Genomic DNA, 25,502 nt, shown 5'->3' with positions numbered 1-25,502 from the left:
TAAACGTTTATCTTCTCGCAGTTACATCCCAAAAGGACGAGCGGTTGTGACTTATCAGTTATTCACTACAAGGAGCCGCCTCGATACCTCCTTTGTTCCATTTTTTTTAAGAGCGTAGGTGGCAGGCACGACAAGATTTTCGCCTAGTTTGGAAAATGTAGAACGATATGTTTCTTGTAAATTGTAATAAGGAAACATAGGACGCATATAAACTTCTTTATTAGAAGCATTCATTCATAATCAATATCTATGGACAGTTTTATGGCTGTTAACAGTGTCACTATCCCTTGAATATTTTTATAGGAAGGCGATATTATATTGTGATTAGACTTGTCTTCTCTTTCGATTTCCTCCGCTCCTGGGCGCCCGCTTTCGCCGCTTGTTAGGACAAACAATTTCGCCACAGCATGTCGGATACGGTGCCTTATCCATACCATGCGGTGTGGAAACGGAGCATTTTTTGTCATTTGCGCCTTTGCACCTGCAAGAGCAATTATGAAATTAACGGAGCTGAAAAATAAACCCGATGATGTTTCAAGCAGAGCACATTTAATATTTTAGCGCTCTGTATACGTGCCCCTGGAAGCACCTTGCAGATGGTTTTGCATTATTCCTGCATTGATTTTGCAACCTATTGCTATTTTTGAACAAGTACGAACCCGTGGCTGGTGGTCTTCGCCATTCCGGGTTAAACGTTTTTACAAATCCAGCACTTGTTTCATGTGGATGGTAGATAAGTCACCCGGCAGCTGTGCACTTCCTCGGAAACGCGATTCCGCTCGCAGCTTGCGCACAGCAGGGCGACCAAACACAATTGCTAAAGTGGTACTGAACGAGTACCACGTCGGAAAGTCGTTCTGATGTCTGTTGTACCTGAGACTGGCGACACATTGCTCAATTTGGCGGGATCGTCCCATTTGTTGCGGGCGCTTACCCTTTCATATGTCGTCAGCAGGTCCTCGACGTTGGTGGCATCCTCGCCGCTGAAAATGGCAGGGTCCCTGTGGCGAGACGCACTATAGAGTACAAGACACACACAGGAGGCGCTTGCTTAGATGGAGCAGGAGGAGTTTGCTGAGATGCGTCCTGAGGCATGGTTGAGCATGGGGTACAGGATCGAAGTTCCACAATGGACGTTGTAGGCCGAAGCATTCTCCACCCCTTCTAAGGGCGTTTATTAGTCACCGGCGTTTGGGACCGACAGCTAGCGGGCATGGACTCCCAGCACGAGCGGCATTCGCGAGCAAAAGCGCTGGAGAGGACGACCTGCTATATCGTTCCAGTCCTTCTCTGCACTTTATTGAGCAGAAACACACTTAAAATAAGTAACACAGTTCTACTGAACCCACGCAATTAACGACCTATGTAGCGTTATGTCGGAAATGTTATGCACACGGAAAACGTTTGACTACCTGTCCCTACCAGGGGCGTAGCATGGCGGGGGGCTTATTGGGCTTCAGCCCCCCCCCCCCCCCCCCCCCGCGAAATTTTTTCGTGCTGTGATGCACCGCCGGCCAAAACAACCCACGGCGCCGGAAATCATTCTGGATTTTCTCTAGAAAGTATTTTTCATACCGGAAAAGATATATCGGCGCGAATATTGTGAACTCCGGCTGGATTTAGTGGCAACGCCCATGCACCTGGAATCACATAACGCAAAGATACCCATCCGAGCACAAAGTTTCAAGGGCGCTTTAATGGCGAGCGGGTACGTCGCGGCTTCTTGCAGAGGCCGCGGAATCTACGGAGCGCATGGATTTCAATTCGGAAGCTTTATGGGTAGAAAGATCACATAAAGTTTTGATGCGAAAGGTGCATTGTCATTTACAAAGTCGTGCTTTACATTTGCAATTCCGGATTTTTGTGGGTTTAATGTTCTCCTAGACATTTGACGCCAAAGCTGCATTGACTTTTCTAAAGTCGTACATTGGACCATACAACGAGACAAGCTAAATCAACACACTATTAGACAAGTTAACAAAGCACGCAGCCAGGTCCGATGAGACGAAACGTTGTGATTGTTCATTTGTGCCATCATGTCACAGAAAAGAATATCAACATCTTTTTCACCTACGCCAAAGCATCCATGTCAAGACACTAACGCCAGCAAAGGTAACTGCGTTCTTATTTATTTTTTCTACTTTGAATTTTATTCGCGAGGACACATTGAGCCTCTTCATTTTTTTTTTCTTCTCGATACCCGCGGGCTACCAGAGCTAGCCAGAGATCATGCGTTTTTCACGTGTTGTCCTGAGAACGGCGCGGCGCACTGCGGTGCGCGTTCATTTTTCTCTGACCTAGTGGATTTTGGCATCAGAGCGTTTTGGACGATTTCTGACGAACAGACAAGAAAAAAAAGCACTGGTCGCTCGCCGTCACTATTGTGGGGACTCGACATATTGCAACGCGTTCGCTAGAGGGCATCACTATCGTTTTGGTGTTATCGCAACGTCTACGGAAAGTCTTTTATCTCGCCAGTGTAGAATAACGAGCAGCATGCATAAGATTTTCTGTGGACCAAGCGCCTCACGTTTTCTTGGATATTCCTTAGGTAGCTACATTAGGTGCCCTAAGTAGACATTCGATTGGGGCAACATGCTTTCCTTTGCGTTTCTTCATTTCGGTGCCCCTCCCCCCCCCCCCCCCCCACACACACGCATAAAAAGACATTGTTGCAGCGCAGCGAATTGTCGCATGCTGAAAGTCCGATTTTGTTACTACTTTTGCGAAATGTAATGGGCCACGGGACTCCTAATTCACTTGCCGGATACTCTAAATATTACTGTGATAGCAATTAGATGGGCACTCAAGGCGCATTCCTGTCGTCGCCGTCATGCTCCGTATGAAGTCCAAGGGCGATAACATCTTCAGCGCACTGCATGCTGTATGTGCGAGTGAAAGCGTAGCGACGGGGGGGGGGAGGGGTAGGGGGGAGCCGACGACGATGGTGGGTCAGTCTTGTGTGTGCAACGGAGAAATACGGGAAGGAAGCGCGCCGCCTTCCGTCGCGCGCGATGCATTGGGGGAGAGGAGAGAGAGGGGGGGCTTAGGATTCTGTGATCTGGAAATCTGTGATTGCGCAACATGTTTATTTGACTTATTTGACGCATTATACAGGGTGTTTTAGCTAACTTTAGGTAGAGTGTAAATATATGTCGATGCACTCTAAGACGACGGGACCAAATGCATGTTGCTCACTCTTGTAGGCATTGTATCACACTATTTCTGTATTTTGTTTAATTAGATAATTACTCAAGATTAATTAACTAACTTCTGAAGAATCGAAGCTAGGAAATAAATTCCAATTAGAAAGTTGCAGAGCGCTTTGCGAAACGTCCGAGTAAACAGTTTGTCTTTATATCTATTAAGTATTCGTGTTTTTCAGCTCACTGCGGATTCCCGCGAAATACAAAAAACTTAGCGTGACATGCCCGCGTGTGCATCGTGATTGCACTGCTCCCGAGCTTTCCGCGCACAGACAGTCATAGGTGCGCTGCTGCTTGAAAAGTGACAGGGCAGCGACGCAAGCGTTGGCTGTTTGATTTAAGCTAGCAACTGTTATCTCCTGCGCCGCGTAAAGCGACTGACGGACGTGGTGGTGGTGGTAGGTGGTAATTCCAGACAGCGATAAACAGACTATCGTGCATCGGCTATTAGAGCGCGAGCAATTTCGTGATGCCTTTTTCCAACGAGGAAAAAGTAGACATGATTCTTGCCCTAGGAGCTGCAGGCAGACAGAGACGGCAGGCTGAAAGAATATTTCGAAGCTGGCACCCGGGTACGAGACCGATCCAGATAACGATGTTCAACACCTAGGGGCCGCTGAAGCAAACCGGCAGCTTCACAAGAAAGAGGCAGGGAGCTTCAGTCATAAATAATGTGGTTCGCTCCAACGTTTTGTCTTTCATGGCGGCCAATCCACACGCTAGCACGCGCAGCGTGAGCGCACAGCCCGGTGTGTCCCACTCAAATGCCTGGAGCATTTTAAAAACAGCTAGACTGCGCTCTTATCACCTGCAGTTGCATCAATGCATGGAGTCAAGGGATTTTCAAAAGAAACACGACTTTGCGAATAGGATTTTGATTCAGGAGGAGCAAAATTCTGACTTTCTCACCAAGGTATCCGGATGGACGAGGTGAACTTTTTCCGAAACTACCAAGTGAATATCCACAACGCCCACTATAGAAGTGAGCAAAACCCCCACTGGCTAGGAAGATCCTGCCCCAAATATCAGTATTCTTTTAACGTTTGGTGCGGAATATATGACAGTACAGTCATTGGCCCAATGTTTTTTAACAACACTCTGACCGGTAAGAGGAATGTGATCTCCTCAAAGGGCCGGTTGAAGACTTCTGCTGCAACCTGCCACTAGCCCAGCTTGAAGCAATGTGGTGTCAGCACGAGGGGGCCCCAGCCCACCGCTGCAGTGAAGCACGAGCAAGTCTTGACGTTACCTTCCACGGGTAATGAATAGGGAGAAATGGGCCTGTGCGGTGGCCGGCAATGTCACCGAACTTCAACTCTCTTGACTTTTTCTTCTGAGGCTATATTAAGGATCACGTATACACGACGGAAGCGACGACTCCAGAAGCGTTGCAGGAGAAGATAACTGAAGTCTGCCACAGTATTTCCCCGACGGTGCTCAAGCCAGCACCAGCAAGCGTTGGTGCAGCAAGCGCTCGAAGAGGTGACCTCTTCGAGCGCTTGCTGTGAAAGCGCATGAAAAGTAAACGTCAATTCAATGAAAGACTGATACTCTTATTCCACCATATTCAGCCTTCTGAAAACTGAGCTTTTTTAGGGATGTTCAATTTGCTTACAGCTATCGCGAAATGACGGACCTGGTGCTTCCGGCAGCACAAGCGATACCCGCTACGTCTGCTTATCGCTATAACGAACTTTCGCGAGGGGAGCACATCGCTGGCGTAAATGGCACAGTCAACACCTACGTCGCTGCCCTGTCGCCTTTTAAGCGGCAGCGCGCCTATGGCTGTTTGCGCGTGGAACGCTTGTAAGCAGTGCTTGTTTTGCTTGTTTTCACTTGTTTTGTATTTCGCGGGCATAATCAGTAAGCTCAAATACACGAATACTTAATATATATATATATATATATATATATATATATATATATATATATATATATATATATATATATATATATATATAAAGAGAGAGAGAGAAAGAAACGGTTTATTCGGACGTTTTGCAAACCGCTCTGCAATTTTCAAATTTATCATATCAGCGGCATGCAGTGCTTTGCGGGTTTCGCACTGATATAGTTTTAAAATTCGTGTGATATTTTGTTTCTTATTAAATAGACAAACAACATGGAAGCATTGATATAAGTTATATCTGGCACAATTTTTGGGACATAAGAATATATGCCTTTATGAAAAAAAATGCATATTTTACTTGTCTTGACAGTGCGTAGCGTTCAAGAATTCATTTGCAGCATCTGTGGCAATGGCAATGCAGCTATTATTCACGTATTTGATCCCTCGACGAATTCTGTGAGGAGGCCGAGCTCCAACCTGAGCCTCCCCCCCCCCCCCCGAACGAAATTTCTGGCTACGCCACTGGTCCCTACTTCCCGATTTTGCTGATATTTAGACATGTTATACTACATAACATATCTTTGTTTACAACAAGAGTATCCTGTGCAAAGATTTGAACTACTAGGAAAACTAGGCGCAATTAGAAATATGCATCGGCCCTAGTTTCTTCGTGTGAAAACTATACTTAAATAAAACGTTATTTTTTAAAGAATGGTTCTCCATCGGAAATCTTCGCCGAGAAATATTTTGGCCATGGTAACATTTCTAATCAGCTAGAAAATATAACAGAATACTTTACAGCATTTTATTTGTCTTTTTTATTTTTTCGTCTGATATAACTTTATAAATTATTTTGTATCATTACTGCTCCCTTATTTCTATCCCGCTGCGTTTGAATGTGGTCCACAATTAGGTCTGTAGGAAATCAAGCCTCCTGATGCATATCAAAAGGGGTTTGTTAAGCATAAACCGCAGACCAACTCCGTGGGTAGCTGCCGTTGGGCGCGGTCCGAAGCACAAGAGCTCTTCGTCTCCTTCTTCTTCGTTCTTGTTCCATCAAACTGCCTCGCACGCAGAAGTTCACAAAAAGTTCGATTCCAATGGGTACAGGTGTTGAACGAGTCATTTAACGGTAGATCCACCGGGTAGTCTCAAGGTACAGGATCTTGTCTTGCCGTCGCTTTTTTTGTGGAGCGGCTCTATTCGAACAATATTCCACAGCTTCCGGGGTTTGTTGGACCCTTGTAGAAGGACGAGGTCGCCTTTCTTAGCCCTGTCGAACCTGACCGCTGACTTGGAGCTCGGCATTGTTCTCAACTCCGAAAGGTATTCTTTGGACCAATGCTCGCAGAAAGCTCTTCGCGTTTTTTCTAGTTCCAACATGGTTAGTAATGGCGTAACTCGGCGTGATCTTCTGTGATCACGCCGAGTGTTAGGTCGAGAAGTGAGGATATCCGTTTTCCAATGAATAAGTGAAACGGGGAGAGAGGTTCCACAGCTCTACAGCCACTTATAAGCGTATGTGATTGGCGGGGCATTGATAACAGCTTCTACTTCAGTTAAAACAATGACCGAAACAAGAACAAAGTAAAAGCGGGAGCCAACGTATCAACAAGTGGACTTTGAACCAGCAGACAAAGACGGAAGTATCGTAATCTGGCATATAAAAAGTATAAAAATAAGGTTTCCAAACAATTGAGCAACCGCACGCATTACGTAACGCTCGACTCTAACCCAACTTTAGACTAGAGCAATCTTGTGCAAAGCACAATAGCGGAGCTCCTGTCCTTCGAGCTAACCACCTAATCTTCACATCGCTTCATCATCCCCAAGAATAAATAATCAGGGCGCTTAAGCTTCTTCCTAAAATACATAAGGTTCCCCTAGAATAAATATTTACAAAAGAAATCCCAGGTTGCCCTATAGTGTCTAATAAGAATACCCCTAACAAGTCACTATCTAAATTCCTAAATCACCACCTATCAAACATCCCACCACCCTCCCATCTTTTGTTCAAGTACGCCCCCACATCCTTCGAATTCTTGACGGCATTAACTCCAATCAAGTCCCTTCCAATCGCGCTATCCTAATCACTTTAGATGTTTCTGCCCTTTACAATAACATACCCATGAGTGAAGGAACTGAAGCTGTATCGAAATCCCTCGCACTAAATCTCCAAGCGCACACTCCTGAAGTATACCTGTCACTCCTTAAGTTAGTTCTCACGCTCAACTATTTTGAATTCAACTCTATTCACTATCGGGAAGCTTTCAGCACTAGCATGGGTATACAATTCGCTCCCACGTAGGCCACCATTTTCATAAACAGCTTGAAGTAAACCTGATAAAGTCATACCCTTAAAGCCCCACATCTATCTGTGTTACATTGAAGGCATATTTATAGTATGGCAACACGGTACAAGCGCGTTAACCGATCTAATTAGCAATTTCCACCGCTTTCACCTGAGTATTAACTTTAATGCTCACCACTCTCCTAGTCAAATCAGCTACCTCACCACGATGGTCTACATAAGAAATGGAAAATTGACAACACTTTACTCCAGCAATATTTAGACTACAACTGTCATCACCCGGGGCACTGCAAGCAAGGGATTTTTGTCGGACAAGCGAAAAGAATAAGAAGAATCTACAGCGAAGACTATTATATCCACTACCTAAATGACTTTAATGCAAAGCTAGCAGAAAAAACTATCCACAAGCTCCTCTCGACAGAGCTTATGACGGCGCGTCAAGATAGGAGAGGCAGGCGGAATGAGCTAAGAAACAGCCTACACCAGAATCTGAGAAACCACGAGCCTTTATAAGAAAATATTCAAATGCGTTCTCAAATATAAACATCCTATGAAAATACCACCCAATATTATCAAGAAGAAGCGTCTGAGACAATTCTTCACACTGGTGCCAAGGGTGACCTGTCGCGGCAACAGAAACATTAAAGACATGTTAGCGCATGTAAGTCTGCCAACATCTTTAGCCCGCAATAAAAGCATGTTGTCGCCCCAAGTTCGAAATCTGCAGGCATCTTCAAAGTGACGTTAAAATTAAATGCACGGCAATAACTATAGTCAGGAACTGAGAACTAGGTTTTCTTACACTAGTTGTAATGTGATTTATATGCCTGAATTTTCCTTCTGTAAGAAACAATATATCCGTGAAACTGGACAATCAGTGAAAGTCAGGTTAAACGGACATCGCGCGCACACAGCTAAAAGGCTTCCCAAAGCCGCCGCCGAGCATTTCATCCAAGCAGTTCAAAACTTTGGTAAACTTGAACTCCCCATCCTACAGTCAAATTTTCGTTCTGCGCAAGGCAGAAAACACAGGGAACCATACCTCATCCATAAGTTCAAGACATTTCGAGACTTCTGTCCAAGAGCGAGACGGCGACGCACGTACGCCCGTACGCTTCACGCAACTGCCTCGCCGACAACCCGTGTCGCCCCGCGGCGTCACGTGGCCGTATCTGCTGCATCGAGGGGCGTCGGTGACGTGGCGTCGACCCCATTGGGAACTGAGGTGCCGTTTTGCTGCTACAGACGCCGGCCTTCTCGCTCAATGAGACATTTGATGCTTTCGCATCAATTTGCCAGATGCAAGCAGACATATCGCAAAACGGATAAAGTTCCCAAAGAATTCTAATCGCATCAAAACTGTTACACCGGCTGTTGCTTCTTGTCGCGTTTACCAAGCCATAATCGTTCATAATCCCTACCTGCAACATTTGCGACTGTGTAAACCAATCTAACATAAGTGCATCTACCGACGATATCGTACGGAAATGCAGGTGCTATGTACCGCCTTAGAGATAATGGAGAGCCGCCCACTGTCACAGTAAAAGGTATTTTGACAGTGGTGACAAATAATTTCTGCACGAAAGGTTTCCAGAGTAGAAAGTTCGCTCCAATTCACATCCGCAAACTGGGCTCAGATAGTAGCGTGCGCCGCGTCAATTATGTGTGCAGATTTCCATTTCGACTCATTTTTTCCCCATTTACTTTCATAATTTTTTTTATTCTGTCTCTCCTTCTCTCTCACAGAAGTTTTAAGAAAAAAACACGCCAAGTAATATATTGAACGTATTGTCCAAATCGCTGTAGGCTATTGAGAAGATGTGAAGTCAAGATCTGCAATTTCACTTTCTTCTGAAGAAGCATAAAATAGCACATATAAGAATGATTATAATAACGTTGGTATAGAAATGACGTTGTAGTGATTCTGTACTTACTGTTGCGTTATAGTCAAGTTCCCATTATTACAGTAATACTCCACGCATGGATCAGTACTGTTGAAAAATTGTCCGTGCATCAGTAAGTGACCGTTGGGGAGTGTGCAGGCACCTGCAAATTGTGCGTCCCGTTTGAGGAATGAGGATGCAGCATTCTAAGTTAATGCCCAGCGCTGAACATCGAGACACATTTGCATGACAGTATGATTGATCTAGCAAACACACTCTCTTTTCATTTTTCTAACATATGTTTACCAATATTTTGTGATGTATGTAGCGAAGAAGGCTAGCCTGCCTGCGCCACAGCACCATCGCTGCCGGCGTGAGCTCGTGGTTGCTCGTGCTCATGCTTCGCCGCCAGGCTACCCACTTCTGCTTTCGCGACGGCCTTCTTTATCGTCGTAATTACCTCTCTGACGGTCGCAAGTGGCTTCTCGTGATACCCCGCCATCTCCGTGAGCTTATCTGCGACGCTTTCCACGCAGACCCTCAGTGTGCGCATGCCGGCATCTTCAAGGCCTATGCTCGACTACGCATCCGATTTTATTGGCGCGGCATGTACAACTACGTCAGAAAGTTCATTCGCTCCTGTGCTCAGTGCCAACGTCGAAAATTACCTCCCGGACAAGTCTACCCGTCACAACCCCTTCCCTGCCCTAGTCGGCCCTTTGATCGTGTTGGTATAGACATATACGGACCGCTACCCTCCACTCCAGCAGGCAACCGCTGGATTATTGTTGCAGTGGATCACTTGACCCGCTGTGGTGAAACAGCTGCTTTGCCGACTGCCACCGCCCGCGACGTTGCATCGTTTCTGTTACGACATTTCGTTCTTCGCTACGGTGCCCCTCGCGAACTTCTGAGCGATAGAGGCCGCGCCTTTCTTTCCGATGCTTTGAAGGCACTACTCGACGAATGCCGAATCGTCCACCGCACCAGTACAGCGTACCATCCGCAAACTAACGACATGACCGAGCGCTTAAACCGTACTCTTGGCGATATGCTCTCAATGTACGTTGCCTCTGATCATTCAAACTGGAACCAAGTTCTCCCTTTCGTAACGTATGCGTACAATACTGTGGCCCAAGCAACTACTGGTTTTTCCCCTTACTTTCTCCTATACGGACGACAACCTTCTACTACGCTCGATACCATTCTTTCATATACACCTGACGCGTCCGAAAGTACTCCGCTATCTGAAGCTGCTCGTCATGCCGAGGAATGCCGCCAGCTTGCCCGCTCTTTTTCCACCGAGGAGCAGTGGCAGCAGCAATACCGTCAACCTGCCAATCGTTCTGCACCAACTTTTTCGCCTGGCTCTCTCGTATGGCTTCGGGTACCCGCTACTACACCCGGCCTCTCCTCAATACTTGTTGCAAAATACCTAGGACCCTACCGCGTTCTGGAGCAAACGTCCTCCGTAAATTACATTGTAGAGCCCCTCATGCCATCGACGGACCTACGCCATCGCGGCCGCGAACTTGTCCACGTCTCTCGCATTAAGCCGTACTACGACCCAATAGTAGTCTCTTCGCCTTAAGCCGCCAGGATGGCGCCTTTTTCTGCGGAGGGCGATTGTAATGAAGAAGCGTAGCCTGTCTGCGCCACAGCACCATCGCTTTCTTTCGTTATTTTTTTTCTCATCGAATAAGTGGCACTTCAAAAAGAATAGGTGAACGTTTCAGCACGCAATTCTTGGCCAATCCCCCAGCGTGGGTATGAGCCATAACATGAGGCCATCATCATCATCATCATCACCATCATCATCATCATCATCATCATCATCATCATCGCTACCGGCATGAGCTCGTGGTTGCTGTCTTTCGCCGAACGCTTGTGACGGCTACCCGTTGGCGCCCGTTGCTAATAAATCTCTAGCACGTATATTAATTCATAATAGCGTCAGTACTATGCTAGTGTGACACATCGGCCAAAGAATAGGCTGTCACGGTGCATTGCCGTCAGGCGCCCGGTTTTTTCTGACCTTAAGGTGCAATTACGTGTCATTTTCTTGTTTCTGTTAGCTCATATAATTTTGTAAATGTCACATGTGCCTCTTTACTTGTGGACAACACTGAGGCTGTAAAGGACATGATAGTCGTCCACATTTCTGTCTGAGAACGTAATCGATTTATTGCGATGCAGAGAAGTTGATATGTGTGCGTTGTTGGCCTGTTAAACAGTTAATTCCTGTTATATTCAGCAAGGCGGCTGCATCTGGCAAATGAGAAGTTATATTACGAAACACAGCGAGTAGTGTGCTGTACCTATTTGGGAAACATTAGGATATCGATGTTGTGTCGAACCTGGAAATAACTACCAGGCTATCATCCTGGTCTCATGCTATGGGATGAAACGGGATGAAAACAGTGTGTTTATTGTGCGACGGGAATAGTGTATATGATCCCGCTTAGGTGCAGCAAAATTTAAGTAAACCACTCTGGCCGCTGAATCAACGTGCGACTAAGACAACATCTGGCGGCATACCATTCATCCGGAGCGACACATATAGCCACTCCCTGTAGGGAATCTGGTTGTTATCCTGTACTGAACGGTGCTCAGATTATCTTCAAGAGTAACAACCAGCTAACTCGTGAAATGACAGAGGCCTACCACTAAAGAAAACCGGAGATAACTGCGTAAGTCAACCCTCGGTCTCACTACATGGTAATAAATTTAACTTTCTCGATAGTTAAATTTTTCTTACAGCGAAACTGTTTAGGCGGACCATGTGCTGTCGTTGTCGAACTTCGCTAAAAGGGGGCCACGTGACCCAGCGGGAGAGTAAAAGAAGAACTTAACAGGGGGAAAGTGGTTGGAGTGACCCCTTTCCCCCTGTGAGAATGCTATCCTTCATGCGAAACTTATACGGTTGTCACACGGTGCACTTTCGGCGATCGAGCCAGATGGGCATCGAATTTATTGACAATTGATTCCACCCTGTCGCGAAAAAAAAAATATCTTATGCTCTCTGTTTGCGGCCAATGAACAGTGGCTAGCGACCTAAACACGATACCAGGAGCACATAGCTGTTGTCACTTCTTGCGCCAGCAAGAAGTGACCGCAGCTACGTGCTTCTGGTATTGTTCCTAAAAAGTGCTCCTAAAGCACGCTCACCACGCGAAGCACGCAGAAGCGAAAACGAGTTGAAAAAATGGTGAAAGAAAAGATTTACAATATAGAATGCTTGCAGGAGAAACTAACTACGAAGGCGGTATTATCGAATGAAAATAGAAGATCAAGCAATCGTTCTGTGATAAATTTGCGACGTTTCTAACTAGGCTCTGAACGTGACAATTTTGTCACAAATTGCATTTAGCATGGCTCCCCTTTTTGCGAAATATAGACAAGGAGTAACCTACAGTTACATCCAGAGATTTCGAATCGGACATGATAGCTTCCATACAACACTATCCGACACTGGATTAACTTTTCTTTTTTTGCAGACGCCATACTTTATCCACATCTATGTATATTTCCACAAATTTTTGCCATACCCTTCTACCCAATTATCGCTAAATTTCACCTCTGTGGCGTCTGTATTTATCCCAGAGCAAGAGGCTTACTCCTGCGCCTCTCATTAGAGCCGTTCATGACACTCCAGAGCACTTGCATCGTCAATTTATTGTCAAGGCCCAATATAGCTCACTAAATTTCAACTTTGAATTCACATCACCCATTGCCTGGCCCTTACTGTCACCAATCATAAAGAAGCTACCTGGTTTATTTCCCCGAGAACCCCAGGCCAACGTCCTATCACGCATGGGAAGACTGGAAAAACGAGGGTTGTTCTATTTGTAACGCTCCTACTTAAGCCACGAGGGTGAAAATTATCAGACGTTTTTTTTACAAAATGTATTTCTTTTTCTACCGTAGCGTTCTCAAGACCCACAGGAATATGTAGCTGTAAACGGCAGCGTTACAATTTTAAGTACTTGCTAAAACAGTATTTTACAAAGACAGTAATGGGGGCACATGCGTTTCACTTGACACACAAGTTAGCGAAAGTGTCCCCTCTAACCTCGCTGAACTTGTTCTTACTGGCAATAGTTGCGCCAGGGCAGTCAGCAAGCGTTCTTACTCATTATACTCCGTAATCCTTCGATATGTCAGTTAGTGCAACTGCCGTAATTAACTCGCAGCCTTCGAATTTCGTGTACACATAACCCAACATATTTCCCTTAGTTTCTTCGAACATAAGCAAGGTGGCTTCTGCAGTTAATAGAGAAGGCCGGAGAAACAAAGTAAATCCTCGTTTTCACGCGTGGAAACCCCTCCCCCCCCCCCAGACAAAAAGAAATGAGGATTTAGTAGTTATTTGTAACGCTCCTACTTAAGCCAGAAACACAAAATTGGCAACGCAGTACATATACAGTCCACCTATTTTCTCGGAATTCGAAGTTGGTATCTGCTGCAGTTTTATTTATGATTCTCCGAAAGATCATGAACAACGGGAGCATGCCACTATGGAGGAGGAATGAGGAGGCGAAGGCAGAGATATTAACGAGAAAAGACTCTGGTTGGCTAACTAACGCTGGAAAACGGTAAAAGGGCAATAGAAAGATGAGAGAGAGAGAGAGAGAGAGAGAGAGAGAGAGAGAGGGGGAGGGAGGGAGGGAGGGAGGGAGGGAGGGAGGGAGGGAGGGAGGGAGGAAATACGCGGTTATTTCGGGCACGCGCGCGGAGGGCATCACTAAGTCAGAGGCGTTCAGGTAGGCCATTCTCCTTAAAGAAATACAATGGTGCCTTTGCTCTGGAACTCCTCAATAAACATTTTACGAAGGCTATAAATACCTTACGCAGACTAAAAATATATGGTTGGTCACTCACAACATGCTTCCCACTTTAATGAAACATGCGCACCATGTCTCGCATAACTAACCGAAGACATCTGGCAAAAGCAACCACATGCTTTTGCCAACGCATAAAATTTAGGCGAAGACGAGCATTGAGTATTATGGTACTGCCTCAGCATTGAGTTAGCACACTTGTATACATAGCACTTCTGCTTATTCGTGCTTATTAAAATCACGTTAAAGATTCCCTGGGGATCAAAATTTATTTCTTTTTCCCTCACTACGGCGTGTATCATAATGAAGTCGTGGTTCTGGCACTTTAAATCCCAAAATTAATTCAAATCAGAATCCCTACGCGTCTTTATATCTGGTTAATAAACCAAAATACTGCTTACATGTCATGCACAGGAACAAGTGTATGCAAGTGCGCGCTTGCATGCGTGGATGTGCCTGTTCAGGTTTAACAAGTACTCACTTGTAGCGTAGCATTTCTCTTCACAGCAATGGGGAAATATCGTTTCGTTGTTGTGCACTCGCGTGCATCCAGGACCAGGATCCGAGCACCTAGGATTCATAAACCACATTATAGTGTTTTAGACTGTTCATACAGTTCCACCATACAGCGCTATACAGGGGAACTGGCAGAGTCTCAAGACGACACTGATTAAAGACGCAGGGATACTAATTCTCAATGTGAGAACATGTTATATAATTAAGGGAAAGTGAACAATACTACTAATGCAATTGCAAAGCTCGAAGAGGACGAGAAGGAATAAGATTGGGAAGGAGAGTTTGAATGCTTGCTCGTTTCCCATTGATAGGGAAAGGACTAAAAATTATGAAAGGGTATATAAGGACAGAGATAATAAAAAAGGCTGGAAAAGTGTGCAGATAAAAGAAGTGCAGTGCCCTGCTACTCATGGTTTGTCACAGAGCTTGCATGCCACAAAGCAGCGGAACACCGCGTTTCTCTGTGTTGAGCAGAATTCCAACCTATGTCTCCCAAAATTTCTTCCTCCGACAATGAGCGATCGCTTAGTTTATCAAGTGCCCTCAAGAAGGTCTTGCAGCTACACTGCAGCGAGGAAATTTACCAACTATAAGCCTTATTGGCTTAGGGCAGCCGCAGGTGTAGCAAGCTTTGTTGGCAGCCATTCCGATGCGAAATGAACAGGTATAGGTATTCTTTAATGAAATACTAAGCCATGGGTGGCACAGAAAGTGTTTATTCAGCTCGTAGCATCCCCCGTGAAGCACGCAGTGGCTAACGTGGATCCAAACTGTGGAGATGTGTGTTGGTAAATTCCTTTGAACTTCATTCGCCAAAGTAAGCACGCGTGTGAGTGATCGAAGCCTTAGGACGGAATCTCTGCTGTTCTCAACAGTTATGTCGGCATACAGTGGACACCAGTGTCAGACGATCGGGCTCCATTATCCGGAATCTCGTTGCTAGAATCGCCACAGTGAACCTGGCATACAATGAGAGATGAATTGCCACTTGTCGATTGCGTGGTGCTGAAGCAGTCTGTTGTCCATGACTAGTTTTTCGTTACGATCGTAGTAGAATGATGGCATAAGACACTGCACCACGACTGGCGACAATTCTTTAACATTGAACTCCATAGCAGCCCGGATGGGTGCAAAGTCTGCAGTCATTGTCAAATGTAATGTCGCGAATTTAGTGCTGATGGCCTTAACTTAAAAGACCGCTACATCAAGGAAACTTGAGGAAAACGTAACTTTCCTTGGCAAAAGGAAGACTTCTATTGCATTTTTCATGCAGCAATAAAAGCACGCGGTCTGCGCAATATCATACGGAAGAAGGCGATGTTTGATATCTGTCGAGGGAAGAACGGTGATGAAAGGTGCATACGCCGAGAAGTACGACACAGATTGAAATGCATATAAGGATTGTATAATATACCTTATGCCTCCCGATTGCGCCTATCCATAGTGATTGCTTGGTCAAGAATGTCTACATACCCAGTGGCACATACTGTAGGCCAGGAGTGGAGTAGCCCAAACAAGAAATGTATAGGTTGAAAGAAGTCGTTTAACATCAGGCCCTATTCGATTAAGAGGTATGTCCACTTTATGGAGGCGGCATTACATGTGCCTTTTTATTCGTGGTTTATTGCTGCGCTGCACTAGCCTGTCCCGGTCATTTGCATAAATATGGGGTTGATTGGTGTAGTGGCTTTTTGATCGGGGCCCTAAGCATACGTGACGTCGGAACAAAGTATGAATTTGAATTTCATTACGCAACCAAGGTTCACTCAGTCGCACTTCTTTGATTGTCAGAATTCTGTTCTACATAAATCAGAGTACCCGGTGGCACATACCTAGCTGCTCATATATAAGAAAAAAGGAGTCGTCCTGTATCTTGAGCTAGTACTATGTTAAGATGTATGTTTACTTAATATATATTTATGAGGAGGCATTATGCGACAGCCGTATTGAAAGTAATCATGGACTTATTTCGTACGCAAATCTGAAAGTGCACAAAAACGAGCGTTTGATGATATTAGGCGCTCCTAATTATTTTTTTATTTTTTTGGAATCATGGATGGCCATTTATCCGCAGTTCACATAATATAGGCACCATTACACTAAAGAAACTGGCAGCACGCGCTGTCTCGTTTTTTTTTTCAACGTACGGTGATAGAACGTAGGCTGCCTAAATTCCGAACACGCCCTCTTATGATTTCTGTCGACGGTGTTGCGTTTAGAGTCAATATATCGACACAGTTTATTGTCACCAAAGAAACGATGTATGTACGAAGGATACGATATTATACCTAGCAATAAATTGTGTTAAAAATTACTGTATATTCTGTGATTTGTATAAGTCTGAAGCCTCTTTCCTTATCTCAATTCGACTCAGGATTACTGATTAAATAGCCTGTTCCGGCCCATGCGCCCACTTTTTGCCAGCCTTGTCCCTTTCGGCAGGCAGAAGTCGCAACGGCCGAAATAGAAACCAGCTCTCCTATTCTGTAAACATGTTTATTTATCGCAATTTACACAGCTGGCTGGCAAAAAGAGGCCCATGGGTGGGCCCATGAGCGATAAAGGCGCGCCTGCACACTGCCATGCCTAGACAGAAGATGTTTGCTTGGTCAAGGACGCAAGGATATAGTTTGGCACGCGCTCACAGATTCCGTATTACTTTGTCCCCGCCAGTACACCTAACGCTTCTATGCCTCTCGTGTCATAGTGACGCATACCCATTCTGGGGGATGGCCGAGAAATAGCTACATACGTAGTTTCCTGAGAACGGAGCTAGGCCAAATAAAAGAAATGTCAAAGGAACGGTCGGAAGTGATGCGTTGTTTCATTGAGAAGTATCTGTTTGAAAAATATCTGCTTAGACTTTTTGAACAATCTGTTTACTTGTTGCTAACCCTCTCTTTTGGTCTCAATAAAGCGTACTTTAACATGTGCAGTGTAGCGACAAAATTTTTATTGCTGTGGTTACCAGAATGTTAAAATTGTTGGTGAAAAGGCTGCACAATATTCAAGCACTATTAAATATATTCGATATTCTATTCGGTTCACTTATGGATCTATACGAGTCGTATTCGATTCGCTTCTGGCAATATTTGATTCATATTCAATTTGGCTTGAAGAACTGCGGTGCGCAAACCCGATTAGAAGATTTCCAGGGAAGGCAGTTTTGATATGAAGCTGAAAATGACTCTGTTAGAGAATGCAACGACCAATAAAGGCGGAGGCGCACTGTCAAACTTTGGTTATTTTTTATTCTTCTCAAATGAAGACTGGTGTTCAGAGGTGTGTGTAGAGAGGAGAACGACACGCATGCTATACGCCTTACGTCAAATGAAGTACAGATGTGTAAACACATACAATGATTCTCTTCGGGCATTTAGACGTGTTCGCCTGTCATTAAAGAGTGAAACAGACGCAGGTCAAAAACGAGGAGCACACGCGACACGACGATAGGCCTCAACTGAATTTTTAATTCGTCAACGCGTAGAATTCATGGGATGCACAGAATGCTGACGCAAAGAAGCAACGTTCAATGTGTTTTATTTAATATTTTGCTATTTACACACGTTATTTCTAAGATAGGAAAACTCTTTTGTGGTGCGAGCCAACGACGGTGTGCTCACGCACCCAACATCCACTTTCCGACGCAAAAGCTCTCGAGTATTTTTGTCGCAGCCTGCCTCTGGAGCTGTCTGAGCTGTCTTTGCCGTAGGTGCATGAGCACCTGCAAAGGTCAGCCCCATGACCACTAGCCACTAAAGCACTGACTGCTGCTCGGTGTTTCCTCAAGCTATCATACCGACAGCGGCCTATCTGACACTTGCCACGCAGCAAGACAATCATGTAAAGAATAGCTACGTGACAACCGTCAAAGCGCGCGGCATGCTTTTACAGCGAAGCTGTATATGGCTAACCGATTTGTCTGTCCGTCTATCTGTCGCCTATACGCCGAAAACTCCTCCGGCACAACCCAATGCGCATGCGCGAAAAAAAAAAAGAGAGATAGAGAGGCGCGCGATTGGCTGTGCCAGTAGTGATGTGGTGGCTCTCCGTCGTAGCCGAGCGCGCGCGCAGCAGTCTCTCACCGGCTCCAAACTGGGTAGGCCACTCGTCATACGTACTCCTTAGCAGCCGGCAGCTTTCGATCAGCAACGCCGCGAGCTGAACGAGGAACGAGCAGCCCGGCGCAGGAACAGGCTTGTGCAGCCGAGCGCAAGCAGAAACTACGTACCGAGGATCCTGCAGCCTAGCAAGCCGTCGTTTAATGAACCGTCTGGATTAACCGAGTGATAAACACCAGGCGATCCCCTTGTTCCCTTCCGTCCTTCCTTGTTTTCGCCAAATCGATAATATTTATGGTCTACTCGGCAATATTAACCGACTAGCCCAGTAACATGTAATTCTAGATAAACACCGGGGCCGCGCGTTTCAGCTTCGCTGGATAACCACCTGTACGGAGTGCTTCGGCGGTGATTTTTTTTTTTTTTACAGAAGCTTCTGTACTTAGCGCTTCATGCACGTTGTGACAATCTTGATAAGATTTGTGGCGCTTAGAAAATGAATTTAACGCCGTGCTTTCCTGCAGAAATGTTGAGGCTGTGTGACAAGTTGTTCATGTATAACACCGGCACTGGATGAATGTGGTGCCGCTGTTCACATCGTCCAGTCGCCTGTCGGAACTGCTTCACTTTATGAGTGCGGTTCTCAGCTGCACACTAGTGTGTCTTAAGGGAGCTACGCGGTATGCAGTCGACTAACCTGGTGCTGAACGCTACACCCTACCTGGTGCTCTGAACTGCTTTATAGCCGCCTTGCAGAAATCCTGTAGGTACCAGCTAGCATCCTCATTACGTACGCGCGAGCAATGTTATCCGACATAGGAAGCGTAGGTTTGTTCACGATTCACGATCCGCTTATAATGCACGTCATAGAGGGAGGGAGGGAGGGGGGATTCCCGAGTATTTTATACCACCTGGTGTTCTGCAACGCTCAGTTAATGCACGTTACACGTTACGCACGTGCTCGGGGTTTGTGCCCCTTCACAAACCCCGAGTTATAAAAGCTGAGCTCACTAACAAATGGCGTATATGGCCGCGCCAGTTAATAAAGCACGCTTCAGTGAAGTGAATGCACCTGCATCTTTAAAGATGCACCTTTAAAGAAATTATAGGGATTTACGTGCCGAAACCACTTTCTGATTACGAGGCACGCAGCAGTGGAGGGCTCCGGAAATTTAGATCACCTGGGGTTCGTTAACGTGCACCTAAATCTAAGTACACGGATGTTTTCGCATTTCGCCACCATGGGAATGCGGCCGCCGTGGCCGGGATTCGATCCCGCGACCTCGTGCTGAGCAGCCCAACACCATATCATGAAAAAAAGCAACGGAATTGCACTAAAATATGCTGAAGTGGTGCTGAAAACAGCACAGAGGAAGAGAACTCCGGCATCTTGGGCAAGAACGGAAGGATGCTGGGGTGCTATTCCGTACAATATCGAGTTCAGCCATATTGTCAAATTATGTAATGATGGCACTTTGAACCAATCAGAGGCGCACAGAAGGCTGCTACGGCCTCTATGATTGGCTCAAAATGCCACCGTTACAAAATGTTACAATACCGCAAAATTAGACTATTTCCAAAATAGCATCCTTGGTTCACGCGTAACGCGACTCGCGCTCTAAGATGATGTCGGTGACCACGACAACGATGATGCATAGCCACGTGTCCCTTCGTAATTGCACCACGCAGGCACATCAACGACTTATTGAGCAGAGGTCGCGTGGTGCCCTGAGCATGTACTGGTCTACGATTGGAATACGTAGCAATACGGGTGTGCAAAAAGGGTGGCATGGCGTGATAAGCAAAGAAAGAAACCATTGCATGGAGGAGAAAACAGCGGGCTGCTACCTGGTGGAAAGGAGGCCCTTCCAGGCGAGGAGGAAGCAATCTGATGCTATCAGTGGGTCCCGGTCTCCATTTGAAAGGCTTCTGCTGGATGCTAAAGCGTTCTACCATCCTCGAAGGTGTACTGTATCATCCGAGACTACACGCTTGTCTGTCCTTGGCAGAAGGTTCCCTGCTGCCGGGTCAGCGACCAATAAGTACACTAGAGATTACCACGGAGACCAGTCCACTCACCTCCGGCCCTGATAAAGACCTACGGACCGCCATTTTATAGTGAATGGCCCCGTATGGTGGTACTTCTGTTTTGACTGTATGTTTTACTATTGGTAAATAAGGACCTCTGCGCATTAAAAGCGGAACATTTGTGTATCATCTCACTGTTCGCCAATAACTGCTATGTTCTAAAGATAAGTCTCTTTTGTTTGTTGGTCTGTTGCTTGTTAATTAAAAAAATATTTTTGCCCTTTTCAAGTCAGAACAACCGCTTCGTCTTCTCGTATTATCCCTGAGCCAACTACTCCGTGCTATGTCCGTCACGTTTTAATGAGAAGCCTGACAATTCTGCCCTCTGGGACAAGACGACACTGTCTTTCCCAGTGATTTATTCCGAATCACCTCAATAGGTTTATTTCATTCTAAGCGTAATGTATTTTAGAGGCCTTATAGCTTGTGTTAAGCCACTGTTTTTCAGTGGAGAAAAGTGGAGCTTCTGAGTTGAAGTGGAGCTTCTGAGTTGAAGTGGAGCGAATACGAGAGTGAACGAAAAGAAGAGCAGATAGATATTTTACGCCAGCTAGGAAGGAGCCAGAGCAGAGCAACACGGAAATCAAACATCAACGCCTGGTGCTTCAAAAAGAAAATAACTTGGAGCTGAGACTAAAGCTAGCTGACAAAGAGGAACCAGCCGATGAGGGACAGGCTTAAACAGCGAGAGACCGAGAATGTGCTCAGCCGGCACCGACACTCGACATAAGTTGTCGTAAGCTAATCCCGATTTTCTACGTAGAGAGAGATTATTCGAATGCGTACTTGCTAAGTTTCGAAGATGTTGCCGTGGGTCAGGGATGGCCGAAAGATAAGTGTACAATGACTTTGAGTACTTGCTTGGTTGATGAGGCATTTACGCGCTTCCGGAAGACTCTCACAAGCCGGCTATCTTGATTATGCGAGTACCAAGAGGGCCCCACTCAAGAGGTAGCGGCATACATCTCACGGATACTGGGACACGTTTAAACCGGAATACAGAGAAACAGCAGCTCAGTACGTGGAACGTCTTGAAAGGTATTTTGACCGTTGAATCGAAGTGACAACAAAGCCAGAACGTATGAAGGTGTGCGCAAATTGATAATCTCGGAGTGATTTCTGGGCAGCAATTATCCGTAACTGATGACATTCCCCATTTTATCAATCTTCAAGTTCAATCAATGGCTAAACTGTGCGTCATATTGGCGTACAATGGTAAAATAACGTCTGACTGATTTCAGCAAATTTATCACAAAGGAACAGCGGTAGCCAGTGAAAGATCATCTGAGTTCACAAGTTACACAAATGTCAGCACACATTAACGATTAAATTTCGCGTCATAGTAGTCGAATACTAATAACGTTTGACTCATTTAGCAAATTTTGCAACAATATGCATGGCTACCACGTGAAAGCTCATCTGAGTTTACAAGTTACACAAATGTCAACACGGATTAATCACTAAACTATTCACATAGTGGTGGAAGACGGTTAAAGAAAGTTCAACTCACTTTAACAAATTTAGCAAAAATAAACACATGTAACCAGTGAAAGATCGTCTCAATTCACGTTACATCCATGTCAACATACCTAACAACAGTCACATTGGTTTTGTCGATTCCACATGTTAATAGTTCGCATGTACCATTGCGCTGTACTTGTGACTTAAAGGTTTGGTTATCATAATAACAAAAATCTGAAAAGGACACAAATATGAGTGATCAGTCAGGAGTGAGAAATGAGAAGGATCAGCTCACAGACGCACAATTTCGTCTTGTCCACACGATATTGTTCTTCAAAACATTTGTAAAAAGTGTCTTAGTAAAAGTGTTTCACCTCAGTTTGGAGTATCAGTGGCACAATCTTCTAGTTAACCTTCCTTACCGGGACCCAACGGATCTTCCCTTTCACCAAGATGCAAAATAATGTCGAGTCCCTGATGGCGTACTTATTGCGCTCCCTAAATGACGCTTAGAAGTGCTTGCTTTCTTTCGGTATATTATATTTGCGAAGTGTCAAGTGTCTGGCGTTGTTCCCTATAACCAACACATCTTATGTATAAGAAGCTAAGCTAGAGAGAAACCTACATACATTCCGACCTATTTACTTACGGCATGGTTAGTTGTATGTATCAAACAATCCTTCGCCACACGAATACATTCTCAGATGTATGTTTAGTGACAGTAAAGAGCTAGTCACCTTGAAAGGTAACAAAAATCATGTGTAGACCATTGAGCATGCAGGAATGCTTCGGTCAACCACTCAAGATCTATTCTTCCGTAAAGATTCTGTCAGCTATACGTCTGAGGCGATCTCGGATAACGCTTCGCTGAGCGTCGAATTAGGGGCAGCGACATGGAAGGCGGTCTATTGTTTTCTCAATGCCACTAGTGTTCCATGCGCCACTGTTGGAAATTCCTAAGAGAAATCAATACATATTCATAAGCACAACGCTCCCCCATATGGGACTCAATAATGTTGCTTCACGACGGGAGAGTCTGGGTGGCTCGCAAAATTCCAATAAGGTTTTAGCGAATACAAGCGTAAGTTGGTAAAAACCATGGAGTTACTTCGACTACGTGGCATGTGGCGAGCTAGTAAGTGAATTTGCCGCGCAGCAACCGTCTCTGGCGACAATGTTCGCCATAAGGCTGGTCTAAAGGAGGAAGCACCGTCACTGGCATTAGTGCGGACCTGTGTATGCTGGACCTGTGCAGTATGTATGTTCATGCATGAAGCGGTATATAGAGACACTTCGCTGGTATATAGGAGCACTTCAAATTTCCGCCCAGTTTAGGCAGATTTTCTAGGAACGAAATGCGTTGACTGCAATAAAGTGGCGCCATGCTGTTTACCATCTTGCACGAAAAGCGCTAAATTTGCTTGAGACGCTTCCTCGCCCATCCTCACCTTCTCTGTTTTGGCACTTTTGTCGGTGTTCATTGTACCTATTCGGTTTGCATTCTATCTTTTTTGTTTCTTGTTTATTCATAAAGATAAAGTACACCCTCCACATTCGCCACAAGGGTTTCCTTCAAGCTCAGCAGAAAGATATGCTTCAGTCACAGTTGAAACTGGTCGTTTCACCTATAGTATATAAAATTATGGCTAGACTGAAGTGTATTACACGATGAAGCCTATGTATTTTTTATGCTGTAACTTATTTTGTGCCACCTGATCAGAGTTAAGTGCTATTATCTAAAATAATGCTCAACCTTCAACAGATTGAAACAAGGCTCCAAATGAGTGCTTCATTCAATTTTGCCTGGAGCGCCGTGAAGTACCTTTCATTAGGTATTTATGACGATTAATGGCTTAAAAATTGAAACGCTGATGGCTAACGAAGGGTGTCATGATAACATATCAAGGACACATTCGTCAATGATGATTTTCGATATTATCACGGTGAGGAGACTGCAATGCCAATATTTTGCTTATTATCGAAACAAAGCATAAGAGCTATCATGGGCGTGCTACAACCGTGGAATACATATTATACGCCATATATCAGGTAACTAGAACCCAATTTTGAATATAGAGAAGTGCACCTCAGAGAAGTGCCTCAAGGAAGGCACAACTTCTGGCGTGCCTCAAGGAAGTGTACTGGGAGAGCTACTGTTTCTAATTTCTATGAACGATTTACCCGATGTCACTCATGGCGGTGCATCTATTCGTCAGTTCAGGGATGACTGTGTTGTTTTTAAACAAATTACTTCTCAAAATGATCACCATGTATTACAAGGTAACTTGCAGTGTATTGATGATTGGTGTACATGCTGGAATACGGAAATGAACACCGGCAAAACTTTTCTGTTGCGCCTAACAAGAAAGAAACTGTCTGACGCTTACAATTATTCACTAAAGCACCGCGACATTTTAGAGGCAGATAATTACAAGTACCTTGGCATCATGTTATACAGCAAACTTTCCTGGCCTACACACAAACCCGTAATATGCTTATCAGCTCGAAAAATATCTGGTTTCTCGAGAGAAAACAACGCGCCATATAACGTACAACTTCTCGCATGTAACGCTTGTGTTAGAGCGAAGCTTGAATAAGCCGCGATTGTATGGACGTGCACAATAAAGGCGAATTGCAAAAGTTGAGCGTTTTCCGAGAAAGGCAGTGTGATATATTTTCAACGTGTACCGAAGGCATGACTCGCCCATTTCTTTAATGCGTGAGGACTGTATTGGTACTCTGGAGGCTCGCAGAAAAGCTAGCCGCCTTGCGTTTTTACATACCTGTCTTTCCAGAATTATTAAACTTATTACACCAGTAAACCCTCACTCTACACGGAATACTTGACATACTAATGATAGAGCCGTGGCACCGGTTTTCGCCTGGACTAACGCATTTAAGAACAGCTTCTTTCCTAAATGTTTATCGGTGTTTAACAAATTACCTGTAAGTGTCCTTGATTCTAGTAATTCTATGCACGAACCGGAGTATCATTTTTGCAGCTGTTAATTATACCATATCCTGTCTGCGTCTTATTTACATTCAGCATTTATTTTATTATTTTTGTTGTCATTTGTTCCAGTCTTTACGATAGACGGCCCTTCCTGCTTGGACCGCAGTAGTGGTTCGCAGTATGTATGAATAAATAAACAAACAAAATTAGTGAGATCCAGGGCACATTATTGGTAGTCGCCTTCAGTTGCTCAGACTTGTGTTTGAGCAGCAATTAGTTCGTAAATAAGTCTCGTTGAATTTATAAACAATTTAAATATTCCTTTTAGGGCTT

The 25,502-nt window shown here is 44.9% G+C and overlaps 1 protein-coding gene across 3 annotated transcripts in view; it reads right to left on the bottom strand.

Annotated features, from left to right (window-relative positions):
• Nucleotides 1-202: 202 nt before the first annotated feature.
• The window catches only part of LOC142560208 (uncharacterized), a 187,200-nt gene continuing 161,900 nt past the window's right edge, over nucleotides 203-25,502 (bottom strand). For all 3 annotated transcript variants that reach the window (XM_075672138.1, XM_075672137.1, XM_075672139.1), the window contains 4 exons: nucleotides 22,345-22,450; nucleotides 14,572-14,660; nucleotides 9,301-9,412; nucleotides 203-481 (listed from right to left, as the gene is read on the bottom strand). In XM_075672138.1, the coding sequence (XP_075528253.1) occupies nucleotides 325-481; nucleotides 9,301-9,412; nucleotides 14,572-14,660; nucleotides 22,345-22,450 (464 nt within the window). In that variant the 3' untranslated portion in view covers nucleotides 203-324. The remainder of the gene's footprint in view (nucleotides 482-9,300; nucleotides 9,413-14,571; nucleotides 14,661-22,344; nucleotides 22,451-25,502) is intronic.

Source organism: Dermacentor variabilis, chromosome 10 (assembly GCF_050947875.1).
Source record: "Dermacentor variabilis isolate Ectoservices chromosome 10, ASM5094787v1, whole genome shotgun sequence".
Lineage (NCBI taxonomy): Eukaryota > Metazoa > Arthropoda > Arachnida > Ixodida > Ixodidae > Dermacentor > Dermacentor variabilis.
Note: the sequence above shows the minus strand (reverse complement) of the source record. Positions and strands in the feature narration are given on the sequence as shown.